The sequence below is a fragment of the Neolamprologus multifasciatus genome, chromosome 17 (genome assembly GCF_963576455.1).
Source record: "Neolamprologus multifasciatus chromosome 17, fNeoMul1.2, whole genome shotgun sequence".
NCBI classification, from domain to species: Eukaryota; Metazoa; Chordata; class Actinopteri; order Cichliformes; family Cichlidae; genus Neolamprologus; species Neolamprologus multifasciatus.
The window spans coordinates 7639758-7660101 of NC_140455.1; the positions used below are offsets into that span (position 1 = coordinate 7639758).

Consider the following 20344-nt stretch of genomic DNA (forward strand, 5'->3'; position numbering starts at 1 on the left):
AACAAGCAGACTGACAACTTTTCCACCTCCCTGTTGCAGCAACTGTGCAAACCATGAAAAGGCGCACTAGCTGAAACAATCCCGCTCCATATACGGCTTCTCTTCATTTATCTGCCAGCAGCCGGCTTTAAAGTTGTACCTCTGTATGTCAGTGCATATTAGCTTGCTAAAATAACTGTCTCACATTAGGACCTGCTTCATCTTGTTTCAGTGTTACAGCATTTGTCTACACAGTGAGACTAGAGGCAGCATCACCCTGCGTGCAGATGCTTAGCTGAATGGATCTAGCAACCGAGTCGGGTGACATAACATAAACATGGGGCAATATTGATGAGAAACTATTTATAGCAATGTAATTTTTCATAATGATAAATATCAGCTTCAGTTTATTTCTAAGCAAAACTCTCCTCGTCTGACACAGCTTTGGGAAATCAGACCACCTCCAAATCGCCAGTTTTTTGTCACTTCATTAAGCAACAATTTCCTGACCTTGTGCCGGCATCTGACTCTCCTCACTCCTTCTAACTTTCTTAACAGTCTTTCACTTCATCCTGCCTCCCTTTCAACCCTTCTCCTTAAATCTGTTTCTCCATCCCTCAATTTCACTCTGTCACTGCCTCCTTCCTTTCATTCTTGCATCGCTCCTTCCCTCCTTTCTTCCGTGTCTCCTGCTGAGATGAAAGTTAGTTATGGGAAATGACCTCGCGCTGTGTTAGTGCAGTAACAGCCTATCACGTTGTAACTAATGTGACCTCTGACCTCTGGATGCTTAACAACAGACACGTGTGCATGGTACAGTGCTCACAAATAAGCAGGGCAAAAAAAAAGAAGGAAATATATTCACATTTTCTTTAGATCACTTTACAAATAAAAGGTGAAATCAGCTGTATAAGAAGCAGCATTTTTAACAAACACACACTCTCACATGCCCTGAGTCTGCCCCAGCCGTGACATCACACACCACATCAAAGCGGCTTATTGCTGAGCAGTAAAAGTGGCACAGTGGTTTGAATTTATTCCCTTGAGTCAGACGTTTACTCGCTGCTTCCCTTTCTTAATGAGCCTCTTACAATAACCCTGTCACTTACTGAGCCAAATTACTGCTACCTAAATGAGGGGCTGATGGTACATCTGTGTGTGTGTGTATACGCATGTGTGCATGTGTGTGTTTCCGTCACAGTCCCTTCACCATTTAAGGGCACCTGTATGTGATTTAACGTCCCACATGGCCTTCCTCCCAAAGTACGCTTTTACCTTTTTACTATCCAGTGAAAAGCCAAAGGAGGGCAGAGCAGGAGAGAACCACGAGCTGTAATGATGGAAGAGGAGAGAGAAGTAGAGGAGTGGCGAGGCAATAAAATGGAAATGAAAGGAGGAACGGGAGGACTGAGAAACCATCGACGGAGGCAGAAGCAGACACAGAGAGAGAGGAGGAAAAGAGTAAATTATGTGGCTGTAATCTCATTTTAAGTGTCTGATAAAGCTTCTCCCTGTGATTTTGTGATTTAACGTCATAACCAGTGTTGGGTAAGTTACTTTAAAACAGTAACTAAGTTACATTACTAGTTACTTCTATCAAAAGTAACTCAGTTACTTCAAGTTACTCGTTACTTTCAAAGTAACTAGTTACTTGGGAAAGTAACTTCGGTTTTACTCAGAATTCTCTTGTTAATGTGTTGCTTCCATAACTTTGCCAGTCTTCTAGCTTGCTTACTTGCCACAAGTGCACTGTGCCACCTACCAATAGAAAGGAAAAGATAATGTGCATATTTCCACGAGAGAAATCCCACACCTGGACCGTCATTGACCGCTGCCATGATTCTAGCCTACGTCACAGTGTCATGTGCGCCTTTTACATCCAACACAAAAACTGCAGTCGTGGTGCTTTGATTGTGCTCAGAACTCGGAAATTCTGCCTTCTGAATAGGAAGATGTAGGTAACACCAGACTGCAGATGAGCTGCATACAGGGCTGGACTGGGACAAAAAATCGGCCCGGGGGTTTTGACTCGAGACCGGCCGCCATTATAGGAAAAATCATAAAGCCTTTGAATGAAAACAAACGCTGTTGTGATAGTGATGTACACTGTTTTGATAATATATATACATCAATCTATCAATCTTTTGTTGTAAGATTCAGATAATTATTTTTTAAAAGCTAGACATTTTAAATGAGAATAAGAAAGAAAAGTATTTCTTTGTGCCCACCTCTCTCTGTTAATGCCCTACCTGGCCCCCTGGCAAAACTTTGCTAGATCCGCACCTGCACAGTTACCAGCTGTCAGCTACCTAAAAAAGGATCCTGGGGTTATTTGTCTCTCAGAAACAGTTCATAACTTCCTTTCAACTCATTTATGTCACCTAAAAGGTAAACCTGTTTCTCCATCACCTGTTCAGCTCTGATGATTCAGTAAGGACATCTCCTGGTCTCATCTTCCTGTTTCCCTCTCACCAGATAACCAAACCGACATCATGACCAGCAGCTTTTTTACAGCTGTGGCTCCAGCAAACATCAACTGATACTAGAAATTAACATTAAATAAATTCTAACAACAGCTGATCAAGCTTAAACGTGCTGCTGTTGTTTAACGCGACATCGGCTGGTTTCCTCTTTGTGGCGCAAAGTGGGCGATAAACAAACAAGAGAGCCGATCAGCTGATCATTGATCAGTTTTCATGATTGAAGTAGAAACGGGAGAGGGAGGGGGGGAGAATGAAAGAAGAAGAGGCAGCTGTGCAGCGTAAAGACAGAATAACTCCAGCTTTGTGCCTTTTTCATTGTAGCTGAATTACGGGATAAACTGTTCCATTTCACCTCAATAAGAAACGCGTAATATTTTCTCTGCATACCAGACGGGACGGTTGGCAACTCTAATAACTTATGAACAAAATAAAGTTCAACATCATTAACTTCATAGCACCCACACAGCTGTATAGAAACTCCGTCATGCTAGCTAGTACGCAGTAGGGAAAAAGTCAGAATAACGAAAATAAACTCCACCTAAACTTGGTTTATATCTGACCCAGATAGACTGCAGGTCATAACTTCTTACCTGAAGTTCACACTTGGACCGGCAGCCGCCTCGGGTCTCTTTTCCTTCTGCGTCCCCTTTCCCTCATCCACCTGCTGCCTCCACCACTTGCTAATGTTACAGAATCTGTGGAAGCTCCGCGATAGCCACCACACGAAGTAACGACCCTATCTAAATCCCAGTAACGACTAACGCGTTCCTGATTTTGGCATAATAACTAGTTACCGTGCTCGTTACCACAATAATAACGTAGTTACTGTAACGCGTTACTTAATAACGCGTTAGTCCCAACACTGGTCATAACTGATAGACACTTAGTTACAAAATTACCAGTTCAAAGTGAAAGAGAGGTGGATGTTGTTTTTCCTGATGCTTGCGGATGCATAACACAGTATGGTGTTTACCATTGATTAGAGTGGGAAGATACTTCACACTGGCCGAGAACCAGTTGGAAGATCAGAATCAGAATACTTTTGCTCCAAATAGCAACTGGAGCCACTATTTTTACTGCAAAAAAGTCCTGTTGATGTTCAGTTTCTCGTTAGCATTCTATTCAGTAGTGCAGTGATACTAACCAACACAGCTAGCGGACAAGGCTTAACAGCCTCAAAACTAATGGCTAGTTTTACTGTGGTGTGGCAGGGTGTGGTTTGTGGTGTGGCTGCAGGGGAGGCTGACACACCGGAGCTCCATTGGCTCATGATGTCTCCCCTGTATTAAACGTGCTGGGACCTGAGGGGGTTGTTGTTGTTGTTGTGTGTGTAGCCGTCGAGTGTTTTGGAGTATACAGCAAGCGAATAAAGAAGTGCGCTGGAAAGTGCAAGTATGTGGTCGGGTCCGTCATTCGTGCCACAAGTGGCTACTGTAGAGATATAACACGTGACATCATCTGCACATTGCTTGAGAGTTGTGATGCAATCACCATTTACACTATTCACCAACCAGTCGGGGAATGCACATTTTCCCATGGTTCTAGATGTCACAGACCAGTGTCTGGGCCGAACTGGCAGGAGACTGAATTAATGTGAATTAGATTAAATAAGCAACACAGAACAAAGTGATAGGTCACCATTTTTGAAATGTTACATACAAAACAGAAACTTTAGAAGAAAAGTGTAAGATTATTTGAATACATTTTTAAGAACTCATCCAATTCCGGGTCATGAGGAGCGACAGTCTATCTAAGCTGTCATAGGGTGAAAGGTGGGGAACACCCTGAACAGGTCACCAGTCTATTCCAAGGAGAGAGACACAAAACCACTCTCATTGTCACAGCTACAATTAAAGTATCATTGATTAACCTAACAAGCATGCCTTTGGACTTTTGAACCCATGCAGGCGCAGGGAGAACATGCGAACTCCACACAGATGCTCTTGCTGTGAGGAGACAACGCTAACACTGTACTGCCTTGGGGTCTTGGTGTACAGCTGGTTTACTTTCAGCAACTGAACAAGGATTAGAAGTGCTTCAACACACTTTAATGGTTTACTGGAAATGCTGGAATTTGGCTACTTAATCAACCACAATTCCATCTGCAACCTCTTCAGAAAAAGGAGACAAGTCACCAAGAAAAAGGATGTGCAAAAACTCACTGCAGCACCAGAACAAGAACCACATTCTGACCCACGTTCAGGGTCTCTGTCCTCACAGAGGGACAAGAAGATCTTGGAAGATCAGATCCCGGAGAGTGTTGTTAACACCGGAGAGTTAACATCTTGATGCTATGTAATCCATAGTAAAATCGATTAGTTTTTCATGTAACATAGTGCTAATTAGCAGTAACTACACCGTCCTGCTGAAGCCGATCAATTTTAATTAATATTAAAATCCAAGCCAAACCAAAATCTAAATTCTCACTAGTTTGGGAAAGCCTTTTCTTATTTTGTACAGCTAGTGAACTTAAAATATCCCACCACCCATAGTCCAGCTCGGTGTGCTGCTGCTCAGCATGTGTGTGTGTCAATGTGTGTGTTCACATGGCACCAGCACCGCTGCATAATGCCATAATTCTATGTCATTTCTTGGAGTAGTTAAAGGCTCTTAAGCTAACTACCACTTTTCTCCCCTTCACCCAGTCTGTGAAAAAACCCCAGCACGTGCCAAATGGTGTGTGCCACGATGCACAGAGTCAGCATCTTTCCATGTGAGTGTGCACATTTGTGCAAGTATGAGGATAATTCTGGGGAGGCAAAGATCACTTCAGCTACTGCAGCAACTCGAAGGGGGGGGGGGGGGGGGGGGGTGTTAACAACTGACTGTAAACAGGAGCTCTGTTTCACTGAAACAAACCAAAAGGACACTTAGGTATCCCGAGCTGTAATGAGAGTTTCTTGGAATGTAAAGATGTCGAGAAGGGCAAGATTCAGAAAAATCCAGAGACAAATATGCAGTGACTCAGTAAGTATGTGTGTGTTATTCCCTCAGTGGTCAGCGCTTCAGAAATCATGCTGTGAACTAAGAACTGCAAACACACAGATTAACAGGCCAGGATTAGCAGGAGATTAGGCATCAGCCCCTAATCCAACAGCACGGCGTTGGCGGCGGCAGCGGTGATGATGGGAAGGTAGTGAAAGAGGTGGCAATATATTATTGTGCATGTTTGCGTGTGCGCAAGTGTGGAAGCTGGTTAATAAGGGCACAATAGAGGCTGATTCCAGCATCACTGTCATTTCTCAGCAGGGAACATCAAATCCCTGTGGTTGGGCCAACATTAGGTCGGTCGTTTCCAGGTCATGCCTCGGAATGAGGGAGAAGCTGACTGAGTGTGACGACCCCCGATCGGTTTTGCACTTTCACATCACAGGAGTCGGATGTTCAAATAAAGCAATAAACCCCATCTGCACTCAGTGTCGTCAACAAGCTCTTGTTAAATATGCACCATTTCGAATAGTTCATCCGGTGAGTATGGGGTTGTGGTTAGCGTGTCAAATAAACTGCTCCCCTCAATATGGTCTCTGACTTATTAAGGGCTCCTTATCACACCGATGTTTGTTCAGTTTGTTTTCATTAGCTTCTTGCTATGAAGAGTCTGCCTGTCATCATGATTGATAGCTGCTCTGAATCACAGAGGCACCGGTTCAGGACCACAAGAGTGCGATTGGACTGTTGTGTTCACTAACCGTGCAGGTTATAGTTGTCTGTTTCAACCTACAAGACTTATGACTCAGGATGTTGAGTGATTCATCTGCTGGTTTGATCCCTGGCTCCTCCAACCTGCAATGTCCAAGTATCCCCTTGGACAAGATACTGAACCCTTAGTCACCCCTCATGGAAGCTGAGTGTGTGAATATTAGGTTAACAAAGTGCACCGAGTAGAAAAGCAATATGTAACAACCAGCCCACTTATCAAAATGCGTTGTTCCTTTTCTTAAATAAGAGAACTTATGAAAGAAAAATGTCTCCAACATCCAGTCCAGAACAGGAGACGTCATGCAGTCTACATTTAAAAATCTCTTTGCACTTTCAGTCACTGATAGCGTTTAAGTGAAAAGTTGGAAAAATGCAAAGCATCTGTTTAAATTTCACTGGGAGCACATCTTCTTCTGCTCAGTAGTTTACTCACAGAAATTCATCATAATGTCTCCCACAGTGCCCATGGGCAAGGCTCTAAAGTGTTGCGCCGGAGCTGCTACACAAAACAAAGTACATTTCAAAATGTTACACGGGCACCCCTGTGTATCGTCAGAATATATAACATACGCATGTTATGAGCCGAGGAGCTGCTTTTATGCAGTCCGCCACCTCTATCAAATAAAAGTCTCTGTCCTTCCCACCAGCAAGCATGTAATAAACAGAAATGCCTTCAAATAACAATAAAAAATAACAGAAAATAACCTCCGAGCTGATACTCGGGAGGTTAAAATGATAAAAAAGTCTGAGGATGTTCGGAGCGTGGCGAGGCTCAGAGAAGCAGGGAAACAGCAGGCGTGCACAGGGTTGGGATTTTCACAGCAACAAGTCTAATTATAGGCCTATGTTTATGCCTCATGTAGAAACACCAGGAAGAAACCCACTAATAAACACAGCGATGGATATTTTAGATTTCACATTCTTTATTAACCAACCGCACCATTTTATCTCTGGGGGCTGACAAGCTGTTTTCATTGTGTGAGTGTATGTGTGTGGTAACTTTCAACAAACCGCCAACTTGCTCTTTCCACGAACCGCTGGTTTCTGGCGTGAATGCCGTACCGTTACTCTCATTGATTTTGACCTTTGAAATGCACTCGTCGGCCTTAAAATCAATCATTGTTTTTTACTCCAGTAACGTTATTAAAAAATGATCACGTCCTTAGTTGCTATTGGAAACGGGTCCCAGTCTGTCCGTTTTGCCTTCTGGATCCGTGACGGATAAACCTCCCATGGATACCCTGTCGCACTCAGTCAGATCCACCTCTGATAATACTCTGCACCGGTGATCCTATCAGCATGGCTGGTGTGTGTACGTGGCTGTGACCTCTCTGTTAGGACACCGTGTGGTCAACAAAGACATCCTCTATTCAAGCTACTAAACTGATAAAACCCCACAGGGAGTCGGTAAAGTCTTTCCTGGTGACAGATTTGTCACTTCAGTAACTGCATAGTAACAGGTTTAAAGAGACAAATGCAACAGTTAATTATTTTATGTTACGTACCATGTTGTCATTTTTAAGTATGATATAGCTGTTCTTTCTTGGCCTCTTTTCTTTGTTGTAGTTTTGTTAACTTAATTTTTTGCTTTATCAAAGACACGGTAATCTCAGGTCACAGGTCTTGATCTTCATCAGGCTCAGACTCAGACTCATGCACGCAACCAAAAGTGATGTCATTACTGCTGGCGAGCGGAGTAGGCGGTGTTGAAAGAGGAAGCTGACTGCAGAAACCTGTGTTTGATTGACAGCTTCCAAAAATCGCTTTTGTATTTTGTCAGCAGCAGCATCTATCACTTGGGAGAAGACTGCAGACTGTCATGTGTGCCTCTGACGCACATATAAAAGGTTATGGTGATGTGTTAATGTCCCGGTTTGTGTGTACAATGATGATCTATCATAACTTCACACCTCATGCATACATTAACACATTTTACTGTTTTTAATACAGTAAATTAACTAGAATAAAATGACGAAGTTCATGACGAACTGAGGATTTCCGTCATACTGCACTCCCTCCTGTGCCCACAGTTAAATGCCTGACAAGAGCTGATTTTGTGTCCTCATAGATTCTGTATTTTTGCAACAAGAATCAAACAATAGATGCAATTTTAAGAATTGTTATCCAGGTAAGAGTATTTCTGGATGAAACATTTCAGATATATACTTTTGTTTAAAGGTTTATTTGAGATTAATTTGACCATTTCTCTTTTCACATTCACTAATAGCTCAGTCACAGTTGTAGCTGTAGTTGTAGATATATGGCAACCTGCTAGCAACAGTTGCCTGGTGAATGCCTGGCAAATGCTTGCAGTTGCACAAGTGGCCTGGTGGGAGGCAACCTGTCTCTAAACAGCGGCAGTCTGGTTTTGAAATGACTGCCATGACTCTCAGCCAGATTGGAGAAGCTTCCCAAATAACTTTCATTTACTTTGTAAATGCAGACAGATTACCAGATCACATTGCAATCTATCTGAGTCAGGCTGCACGGATGCAACACATCTCCTTGCAAACGCGCCTATTACACTGCTATATTAAGTAAAGCTTGCTGAGCAGAAATTTGCACTAATTATTTCACTATTTGTGGAGTAATATCTGAATTTCTCTTCTATGATGTTCTGGCTGGACTTTAAATGCTGTGTATTTAGACATTAACAGATGCAGCAGGGTTTTTTTTAATGATTTATTGCATTTAATCGCCATATTATCGCAAAAGGATTGGTAAATGGCCCGTATAGCGCTTTACTCAGTCCCTAAGGACGCCAAAGCTCTGCCACCTGAGCTACAGCCACATATAATTGCATATAATTGCCAACTTGAGTCCAATCAATCGCAACATCATAGCATTTTCACTACATTTTATTATTGTCTCGGTGCACCAAACTCACTAACGCAGTTCACGCCACTCGGTTACAATAATTTTGGTCGTGCAGCCGTCTCATTTATTGATTTCACTTGTGTGACTTTAGCATGATTGAAACAGATTTTCCTGTGGCCAGAAATGGAATAATGTATTAGTCACTTGGATTCAAAACATAATTAAAAAACTGTAGGCATAACAACAGCCTACAGTTCATAAAGAACAGGAATGGCCTTGCAAACATTCAAAGAACAAAGTCTTTCCACAAACGAGAAACTATGACAGTCCTACATAAAACCTTTTTGGTTTCTTCTTTTTTATTAATGAACGTGAAAATATTTCAACAGTTGCATGTCACAGCCTTAAATCTGACATAATTACATTCTTAATACCAACCAGTGCTGTTACTGTAACTAATTAAATTTTGTCATCAAGATAACGCAGCACTGACCCTGCAATATGAGCACCAACAGGAAGTTCAACTCTCTAGTTGAAGCTCCGTTTGAAAACGAGGCAGTTTTTCTTCTTGCTCTGCAGGAAATACTCGACTTCCAACAATTAATCCTCGTAAAACCTAATTAATAAAATGTTCCCAGTGGCAGCAGCTCTGCACCGGTGAGCCGGACTTTCAGCGTTTAGCGGAACAGAAAGCAGAGAGCTGTAATGCCTCAGCATACACTCCCTGATGTGTCTGTCTAAACGTAACCTGCTGAGGGGACTGTACTCGCGTCCTTGCCTGAAATCACAAACCGCAGTGTGTGCTGCTTAATATGCAGAAGTGCGTGCCGAAATGCCGCGTGTGCACGCCAAGTCGGCAGATTGCTTCCACTCCTGCCGTCTTTATTCGCTGTCATGAGAAGTTGAAAAAATGGTTTGATCGAGTGTACTGTGGAGGCCTGGGAATGCACTGAAGTTATTTTATTGGTCTGTGTTGTTTTTATATTCTTTTTCTTTTTAGAAACAATCAATTTCCTTCATTTAAATTCAGGCAGTGAACATGAAAAACTACAGTTGGCTTTAATGAAAAAGAAAAATTGATAATAAAATTGTTCTGTGCTGAAGAAAAATTCAAATTCTTTTCAAATTGCTTGATTTGTCCGACTGACATTTTTAGAATTTAAAAGGAACTAATAGATGATCTTGGATTAGTTATCGCTCTCAACAACAAGATGAATAAGCATCAGTGTAACATCCCCTTATGTACCGAAGACGCCTGTTATCCACACGAGCCAACTGCTGTAAACCACCATCCTGTCCACAGACATATATGTGTATATATGGAGCATATGTGTAAACAGCCTTGACTCATAAAGCAGCTGAGCAGACACCACATCCGACAAACAAGTCATCATTTCATTTCGAAAACAGATGGATGCTCAACTCCTCAAGTGGAGGAGGGGAACATGAGAGCAGGGCTGGGAGGAGGAGGAGGAGAATGTAAAAATAGCATCTGATAAGGAGGGGAGAAGTAACTGTTCAAGGGAGGGCAGAGAGAAGGAGGAGGAGAAGGAGAAGAGGTGTGAAGTGGAGCGTGGGGGAGAGAAAGACAGAGGTTACCAAGAAGCAATCCTGATTTGTACCACCATTGATTTTAGGTGTAGAGAACAGTTTATGCTCTCACTCCTTCACAGTTTTTTTTAAAACAAATCCTTTTACACACCACTCCTATAATATGCGATGATTGTAGTGGAATGCAGTGGATATTAGGGATAGGATGGGATGCAGGCAGACAATCCACTGTGGCGACCCCTAAAGGGAGAAGCCGAAGGACAAAGAAGAGGGCTGAAATGAAGTGGAGCTTTATGACTGACTGCATTCAGCAGTTTACCAGAAAATTTTATCTTCTTGAGTCTTTACACATTATATACACAGCACCAGGCAAACATTTGGACACACTGCAATTTCACATCTTTTACAGAAAAGCTCTTAAAAATCTTTTTTATGTTACTGCATCAAGTCTGTGTCAGGTCTGGTTAACAAGTTTTGACTAAAGCTATTTCTACAACTCTAAAAATAGCTGTGTTTCTGTGTTTATTACATCAGAAAGCAGAACGGACCATCCATAAGCTTCTCCAAAACAAGAGAGCAGTAAATAACATCGCAAACTTCACTTCTGAGACTTGAGCTGTCACACAGAGTCATAGTTTATAAGCTACTGTTTAATAACTGTCTGAAAGTGTCATTAATAAAGTGTGTATGGATGCGGTGCCATAACTACAGAGAGGAGAGGGACTATCTAGTTCTAAGGAACAGCAAACATAATAGAAGAACTGAATTAACACAAACTGAAACGGATGGAATCACCTTGTGCATGTATCTGAACCAGCTAAGAGACATAATGTCTCCAGTGTGGCCTGGCTGTACACCAGTGCCTCCTCCCAGTCGGACATCCCAAAGCACTTCACCAAGGAAAGCAGTGTCATAAGCTCGCTGTACTAGAGTAGGAAGAGCTCAAATACTTTGATCTCAGTCTTTTGGTCACCAGCCACAGCTTGTGGCCACAGATGAGGGTGAGGACACAGACTGACTGGTAAATGGACAGCTTTGTTTTGAAGCTCAGCACTCTCTCTTTACCACAACAGGCCATTACAGCATCTACTTTACTGCAGATGCCGCACCAATCAATCTGTCAAATTCTCACTCCCTGGTTTCCTCACTTATGAAACAGCCCCAGAGGTACCTGAACTCTTCCACTTGAGGCAACAGCTCATCACCAACCCAGAGTGGGCATTCGCTCCATTTCAACTAAGAAACTCAGCCTTGGTGCTAATTCTTATTCCAGCTCCTTCACACTTGGATGCAAACAGCCCCAGCGTGAGCTGAAGGTTGCTGCTGGATGAAGCCAGCAGAACCAAAAAACTCCTGACGGCACCTTGAGAAGGGCGAGCCCCAGAAAGTCAAAGGGGGCAAACCGACCACACTGTTCCCAACCCATATAATGTTACCAGGACCAGCGCCTTATGAAACCCAGGGCATCTCATCCACAGCACACTGGGTGTTTAACCCTAATAACATCTAAGAAAATATCAACACACAAGTGAACACGGCACTTGCTCAGGTTTTCAGTGAGTCTTACTTCATATTTTTTAAATATAAAACCAACAAACTATCGTAACCTTTTAAGTAATGATGTGCTCGGAGGCACCACTCAGTTGCTACAGTAGTAATCCAGTTAGCATCAAACTAATGATAGTAGCAATGTACGTCAGCTGATGAACACTTCAACTTTTGCTCCTGGCACTGCCTCCTTATATTGAGAATATTACTCTTACTAAGGGAAAATCTGGGAGAGGGAGGGAGACGGGGGGGGGGGGGGGGGGGGAATTTAACAAGCTAACGCTTTTCCTGTAGAGGTGCTTACTCATCCACCAAGCAGTGTAGGCCTATTTTAAAAGCATTAAATATCAGGGCACCACAGAAGGATCAAATATGGAGCACAGGAGACAGCATCTGCATCAAACCAATTGTGACAACATTTCACCTTTTGTGAAGGGAGGATAACAGGAAGGGGAACCAAGTACGAGCCTCCCTCCTTTGCTCATCGTCCTCCTCGTCTGCTTTCACCCTCTTCTGTTGCTCCTCACCTCTCTCTCTCTCTCTCTCTCATGTCACTGCATCAGACATCATGAAAGATTCACAGCTCTGCTTTTAACAGCCAACCAAAGTCCTCTCTTTCCCTCACACACACACACACAAGTGCACAACCCCTGCACTCATACATCTAAAGCTGTCTAGAAAAACATGGCACCGGGAAAACGACAGACACCAGGAGAGAGGCTGAGGAGGCAGAGAGAAGTTAGAGAGAAGCACTCAGAGCTTTGGTGCAGGTTTGTGCGAGTGCATGTATGTGTGCGCTGCGTATTTGGTGTTCCACTTGGTGAAGTATGTTGTGAACGCCTGAGTGAGCATGTGATGTGTGACAGATGACAGACAGTATCAATTTCCTTCCTCAAGCACATTCGTAAACGCTCGTACACACAGCGGTTTCACAGATGCTGCGAGCAGAAAAACTACATAAGATTCACACCTGCTTACATTTCCAATGCAGTTTTCTCTAACTTTGTGGCGCCGCACTATTATCACAGTTAATTTAAACTATAAAACATATAGAAAAAGCATTTAAAGGCAGGAAGGATGGGAAAGCCATAATATATCAATATATTTAACCAGCCATAATGGTTAGAATGGGGAAGAGTAGCAGTTTTGCATATTGTAGTACTTTATGCAAAACTGACGAAACACCTTAAGCCAAATCCTTTGTAATACTGTAGTATTGTATACTTTGCATACTTTAATACTGCAGTGGCTGCACATGGTAGTAGTCTACACCTTCACCTAAGAAGTGAAAGATCCCTGATTTTATTTATTATGCTGTGTTGCTGTACACAGTTTGTCTTTAAGTATTCTTTATATGATGGCAGGGATACAGCACCTGATCATTTTCCATCATCAACTAATCGATCAACGATGTTCTCTGTGAATAAATTAATCTGTAATCTAATCAAATGTCAGAGAAGATTAAAAACATCGATGTCATTTAGTACCTTGTGATTACACTTACTTATATAAATGACCTTAGCAAATGATTAGCGGTGAGTTGCTGCATCACTCGCATAGACATGTTGACAATCAGGCAAGAAAACAAAAGCAAAAAATTAAACTAGAACTTGAAATCTAAAAACTAACGGCTGTAAAATTGCTAGTTGTAGGGTTGTCAAAAAAATCAATTCTCAGATAATAATCTATTTTTTTTTCTAAAAATACAAAAAAATTACTGGGCAGTTATTATTTGCAAAAGTCACGTGTTCGCCTCTTCTCCTCACCAACAGCTGCAGACATGAACGGTGACTGACGCTCAGTCATGTTAGCATGAAGTTAGCATGATGTTAGCATGATGTTACAACACTTTATGAAGTGTTGTAACAGCTTTATTGACTACTAGAGGTCAATAAAGCTTCCTTTCCTAAATCCCCCCCGAAGTATATACAGTTATCATGAATGTTAATCTGGCCTGTGTACATGTTAATGCCTTTGAGCTGTTAGCAATTAGCAATTAAAAATACTGTTGTTATTTTTTCTGCCGGTTTTTTGTTTTTCTTTTGTTCTTTTTTATCCTGTAGTCTTGAAACTGAAATTGAACATCGGCTATTTTCCTGGGAATTCCAGTATCGTGACAACACCAATACACACTGATATTTTTCCTAGTGGAAAGACCAGTCAGCTAAATAATATAGACAAGCTTCAGTATGAGACTGCATAATTTCTCTAATTGGGTTCATGAATTAAGCTCATATTCTTTAGCGACGGTATCAATGCAACCAAGCAGAGAATTAGTGCCACCAGCTCCGATGGAAAGGATGAGAAATAATTACATTCTAAACAAATAGTGACGAAAGCTGGATTTAAAATAAAGAAAGTAAAGCCTGGCACTGCACTCATCTGACTTCTGAGGTGTCCAAAAAAAAGTTGAGATGCTGTGTAAAATGTCCATTTTTACTTAAATAAAACAAATTAATTGAAAACACTTTGTTTTCATTTTCACACACAAAAAAGTTTTGAAATATGTTTGCTAGCTTCAGTCCTTGCACTACATTTTATTAGCATTTTGCACAGAGTACCAACACATAACTTTTCAGCTCCTCCCATATTGTCTTTCAAACATTCAAATAATGTAACAAATACTCAAAATGTAGGCCACACAAACCCACGCACACCGACACGAACACGTCAAAACTCAATACCTGTGAATTGCGCAGGTTATATACGCTGTATCTGTTTCTGTGTGTCACTCGATCACATGGGTGTGTGCTGCTCTGCGCAGACAAAGCATTTGTGAATGAAACTTGGTGTCTTCCTTGAAGAAGGTGTTGGCTTTCACTGACTTTTAAACACACACACATAGACAGATACACACACAGGCTATAGGATGAGCTGGCCTTTAACTATTGACCAGGTGAAGGATACATTGTATAAAAAGAAGAGAAAAAAAACGCTTGCAGGCAAAAACACAGACAGGCAGACATCAGGAAAGACAACTTCCATTCATATGGTGTAAAACCTAAAGGACAATGGATGTCAGCAGAGTCTAAGAGTCATTTTGGGTTATCTTTTTTTTAATTCAGGGTAAAAATGTAAAGCATCTGTTCCTCGTGTTACACAGATTGTACTCTGGAACTATGCTTTTATCACATTTTCTCACATGTTTAATCCTGGAAAAAACACGATTATTTTCTGAATGTTTTCTAGATTTTAAATACAAACCTAGAGATCTAGAAAAAGCTACAAGCCACAAAATTTTTTCATTCATTTCACTCCTTGTCTTCACTTTGCATGGCTGCCCTGTGAAAGAGACTGGATCTCAATGGGACTTCCTGGTTACATCAAGGTTGAATAAATAAATTGCACAATTTAAATCTTTCCATTCAGGGCTGACATTTTGGCTTTTTTCTTTGCATTCATTGTGAAAATTGAACTTCTTACCATTTACGTTTGTGCTGGTTTGGAGAAATAGATGAAGCAGCTAAATACACGTCATTTAATCGCAGGTTGGTGTTACTCACCTGTGAAAATCCATGTGAACGAGATTATGGTGAGAAAAAGCAAACAAAACTTTCATCTACACATTGATCCATCCATCTGTCTATTGTTGCGATTACCTTGCTTGTGGCGAGCGATTTGTAGGGGTTTTTGCTCTAATATTAATAGAGTCTTTACCTTATGCCTTGAGTTTTTGTACATATTTAAACAACTTATTTTCACAGGAAGAGAACTAACCTGAGGGACATTAGCCATTGACCACAACCAGCTGGGGGGGAGGGGAAAGCGAAGAGGAAATAAGGAGAGCATAGAGAGACAAGGATGAACTATGCTTATGGAGTGATACAAGGGGAGCATAGAAGACATAGTTTATGCTCCCAGCAATCTGAGCCTATAGCAGCATAATTAAGGGGTGTTTCAGGGTCACCTCATCAAGCCCTACTTACAAATTTGCCACTAAATGTATGCAACATTGCAAAAGAGTCCATTGTACTAAACACTGAATTCAGCACATCACGTGCAACACTCACAGTGTCAAAAATGTTCATCATCTTAGCGTAACTAATAAGAAACTTTTCTAATTAGACCGTAACAGAAAGCAAAGTTGATAGGAACATTATTTGCTCTCACTTTTGACCTGACGATGGCACTAAATCCTAAGTCTGGGGCTTCCCAGCGTGATTAAAACCCATCCTGTAGGGAACATGAATGTTGGCTAAAACATGCTGATATTCTCTGAATTCAAGTATGGTTCTGGTTCAGTTGGGTAGGTGCTGCTGTTAGTACTCTTTCTGGGCACAAAACTATTTTATTTGCTTAATCTATGTACTAATATACTGATTTGTCACCCAGGGAAGTCTTCTAGCTGAATTACACTTCCCAAACATTGTTATGCTCTGCAGATAACGCTAACTGTGAACTGCTTATGATTAGCAACAGCTGGGTCTTGTCCCATATCATTAGGAATGTGTTTGTTCATCCAGATGCGAATCTGCTGCATGCGCAGGAAGGCCACAGGGCTTAGATATTCGGCTTGTGTTTACTGCCCTGAGAGATAATAAATACATTAGGAAGGCAAGTAAGGCTCAGTGTGCTAAATGACCAAATATTGCTTATGACGATCACGTTGTCGGTTTTCCTGGAGGACCTTTTTTTTGTATAACTTCATTATGACCTGTATGGCGAGGGTTTGTCTGCATTACTGTAATGCATGCTTGAAAACCAATCCAGAGTGCAAACAATGAAACAAAGAGACAATATAATGTATCAAACATTTAACATTCCTCCTAGTGTGCAGAAAAGTTATGGAAGTAAACAAAATGAATTTGTTGTGTTGTATCTACGGGGTTTTTCCAATAGACTGTATTAATGTTTTGTTCTCAGGTTTGACATCCTCCAGAGTGCGGAGGGCCAGATAATCTAAATTTACCCACCTAAGGTCCCTGAAATGAGAAGGACTGAAAAGCCCCTGTTGTGGGGAAATCTTCCCCCTGTCCCCATCTCTGTGCCCAACTGGTCGTCAGTTTTAATAAGTTCTGGGGAGGCAGAACTCTTGCACATATAACTAGAGCAGCTCAAGGTCCAAGAGACTGAAGCATTGTGTTCTTCATCTGTCAATAAAAGATGAGCTTTTAATGGAAGAGGAGGGAAAATGTCGTGTCGAGTCTCTTTCACAGTCTTCCACTAAACACAGACAGACAGACCTTGAGTGACTCACTCACTGTCTCTGGTTGTGGGTTTTTTCTCCCCCTTCTTTCCTTTTCTCTCTATTTTCACATTCTTTGCCTCACTGTTATATATTTTCTGGTTTCTGTCTGATTCACACACACACACACAAACGCACACCCACACATCCAATATTAATAACTCAGCCGCCCATAAGTGTGCATTTCCACTGACACAACACAAAATGACCTTCAGATCGCAGACACTGAGCACACAAACACACCTTGCTCTCCCCTCGCTTTCATCTCCTCTGCACACTCGCTGCTGTCTGTCCATCTTTAGGTGAAATAAGGGAGGAGACAGAGGCCGACAGATGATTGCCTTAAAGGGGACAAGAGCTCAATTTCACTTTCCCCAAGGCCAAGACACTTTTAATCTGCATTTATGGTTTGCAGCAGCCAAAGAGACAAGATAGAGAGACTTTGATGTGTGCTGTCTGACTGACGGACAAGAGATCAGGCTAACTGATTACTTTCACTGCCTGGGTAATTCACTGATTGACTAAATGCATGATTGCCTGACTAGTTGGATGACTGACTGACACGATGAGAGTAGAGGAATGAAACAAAAGAAGTAAAATGAGTGTAAACCACGTCTTCTTTTATTTAGCTCATCATTAGCTTATGTTGTGCGATCGCTGAGCTGTAGCTAGAGCTGTGATTGGATATTGCCCCAGGCAAGCCTAAATTATTAGTTTATGCAAATTCCAGCATCTACTGGGTCTCTCTCTCTCTCTCTCTCTCTCTCTCTCACACACACACACACACACACACACTACACCTGCAGTCCATCCACAGCAAGGTAGACAATGAAAAATGCCCCGGGACACAAGTCTGCATCAGCCCCCTCTAGGTTATCTTAACAGTTCTTCACACCTGGAGCACAAACACCAGCAAACACAAATATATAAAAACTATGAATAGATTGGAATGGCTCCACAAGACACATGGCTCACACCCACCTGCATTTCTGCCCTCAGCAGACAATGAGCATACCCTGAAGGACTGTAGACTGGGAAACACTGAGATGCTGAATGAGGGGGGTGTATAAGAGTGCACAGAGAGGCTGAACAGACGCACAATGAGACACACGAACTGGGATGCAGCATAATAATAAACCCTCAGCAAAGCTGCCTTTTGGGAACATTTCTTTTTTTAAAAAGAAAAAGAAACCTTAAGCTGATTTATTAACATAGATGGAATTCCCATTCACGCAAACCACAATAAAGCACTCAATATTTATGAATAAAAATGATCTAGCACAGACTATGTGTAATGCAACAGAATGGCATCCTGAACAGCCGCTCAAGACTCCCACAAAATAAGGCAAGGCGCGCGGAGGGGGGGGGGAGTCATTTAAGAATTATGTCACAACATCCTGTAATAGTTGGAGCGATCTGAAATTTAAAAAAGATTATGATACAAAAACTTGACTTTATCGTTCCTGTGGAGTGCGTTAAGTGTTGTCCTCTTTGTTACCCCCCACCAAATCAATTAATGAATTAAAAGAACAACTACAAAAAAAAAAAAAGAAGAAAACTTACCGGAGATCTCAGTCTGAGGAACCCTTTCCGAAGTGAACCCTTTCCCGGTGTAGAACTGCCGCAGGTCGGAGCAGCTTCTATCCGCCCCGGCCACCGGGCCCGGTGCGGCACACAGACTCACCAGCACACAGAGAAGCACCGGCAGACGCATCTTTGGAGGTGTAGTCCTTTTTCCTCACACGCAGAAAATCCCCGACAGTTTTTGGATTAGACCCTTATCCACAATGTTTAGTTGCCTTTTCTCTTTTTTAATATTATGTTGGTTATTCTTCTTCAGAGTTTGGGGGGGCGGGGGGGTCTGCGAACAAACAAAAGCAACGTGTCCCGTTCAAACTCCACAGATTTCCTCTTAACTAAAACACACACATACACACTCACTCACTCTCACACACGCAGCCACGGGAGAGGAGGAGGCGCCCGTGGCAGCCAGTCCGGGATGTTTGTGCGAGAGACGAGGGGCTGCGACGCGCGGGACTGTAGGTGTCAGGTACACCGTGCTGCTCCTCCTCCACCTCCTCCCTCTGCTCGGTGCTGCTGGTTGTGAGCTGCAGAGATGCGAGAGACAAAAGAGAGAGAGAGAGAGATAGAGGAGGGGGGTGCGACAGAGTGAGCGAGCGAGGAGGGCAGGTGTCAAAGCCCGTGCAGCACCGTGGTCTGACTGTGCAGCTTCATGATTGTGGAAAAAGTGCAACAAAGATCAAAATCAAAAATCAAAAATGTTGCTCTGAATGCGGCTTTAGACAAGAGGAGACATGCCCGGTCCCTTTTCCAAGCTTTGGGACAATGAAATGTGTGTTGGTGGGACGGGAGTGTGCAGCAGTCCGTGCTGATGCTCTCTCTCTCTCTCTCTCGTTCCCTCTCTTTGTGTTGGGTTTTGTGCTGCACTAGCCGTGTGCAAAACAGTGCCACCTGCAGGTCTTTACAAAAAAATATAGCACAGAAAACGTCTTCCAACAGCACACACTCGCTGGCCACTTTATTAGTTACCCGTGTTCAACTGATCCCTCGTGTGAATATCTAATCAGTGCGTTTAGACGTGCAGAGATGCTCAAGCTGAGTTGCTGAAGTTCAAACCCAGAATACGAATGGGGAAGAAATCTGACTGAAGTGACTTTGAATGTAGCACCAAACTGCTGATCTGTTGGGATTTTCCTGCAAAGCCATCTGTAAGGTTTATAGGGAACGGCCTGAAAAGAGAAACTATAAAGAGATTCACCGGGTGAAACTGCTTTGTTGAATTCAAAGATCAGAGGAGACTGGTCAAACTGTTTCACAGTATCTCAATTAACTATTCTGTACAACCAAGATATGCAGAAGAGCACCTCTGAATGCACAGCACGTCAAAGCAGAGGGGCTAAAGCAGCAGAAGACCACACCAGATGCAACTGCAGTCAACTAAGAACAGGAAACTGAGACGAGAGATGACTGTCTGGCTCGATTAGCCTTGATTCCTGCTGTGACATTCAGAAAGTAGGGACAGAATTTGCCATAAACATGTATCAGTGTTTCAAGCTGGTGG

General features: G+C 42.3%; 1 protein-coding gene across 2 annotated transcripts in view; it reads right to left on the minus strand.

Moving 5' to 3' along the window:
- The window catches only part of LOC146498870 (glypican-1-like), a 49106-nt gene extending 29450 nt beyond the window's left edge, over nucleotides 1–19656 (minus strand). The window contains exon 1 of one of the 2 annotated variants that reach the window (XM_085138030.1): nucleotides 18826–19653. In XM_085138030.1, the coding sequence (XP_084994156.1) occupies nucleotides 18826–18976 (151 nt within the window). In that variant the 5' untranslated portion in view covers nucleotides 18977–19653. Of the gene's footprint in view, nucleotides 1–18825 lie in introns of both variants that reach the window. The other variant, XM_085138032.1, reaches the window with a different exon arrangement.
- Between the last annotated feature and the right edge of the window lie 688 nt (nucleotides 19657–20344).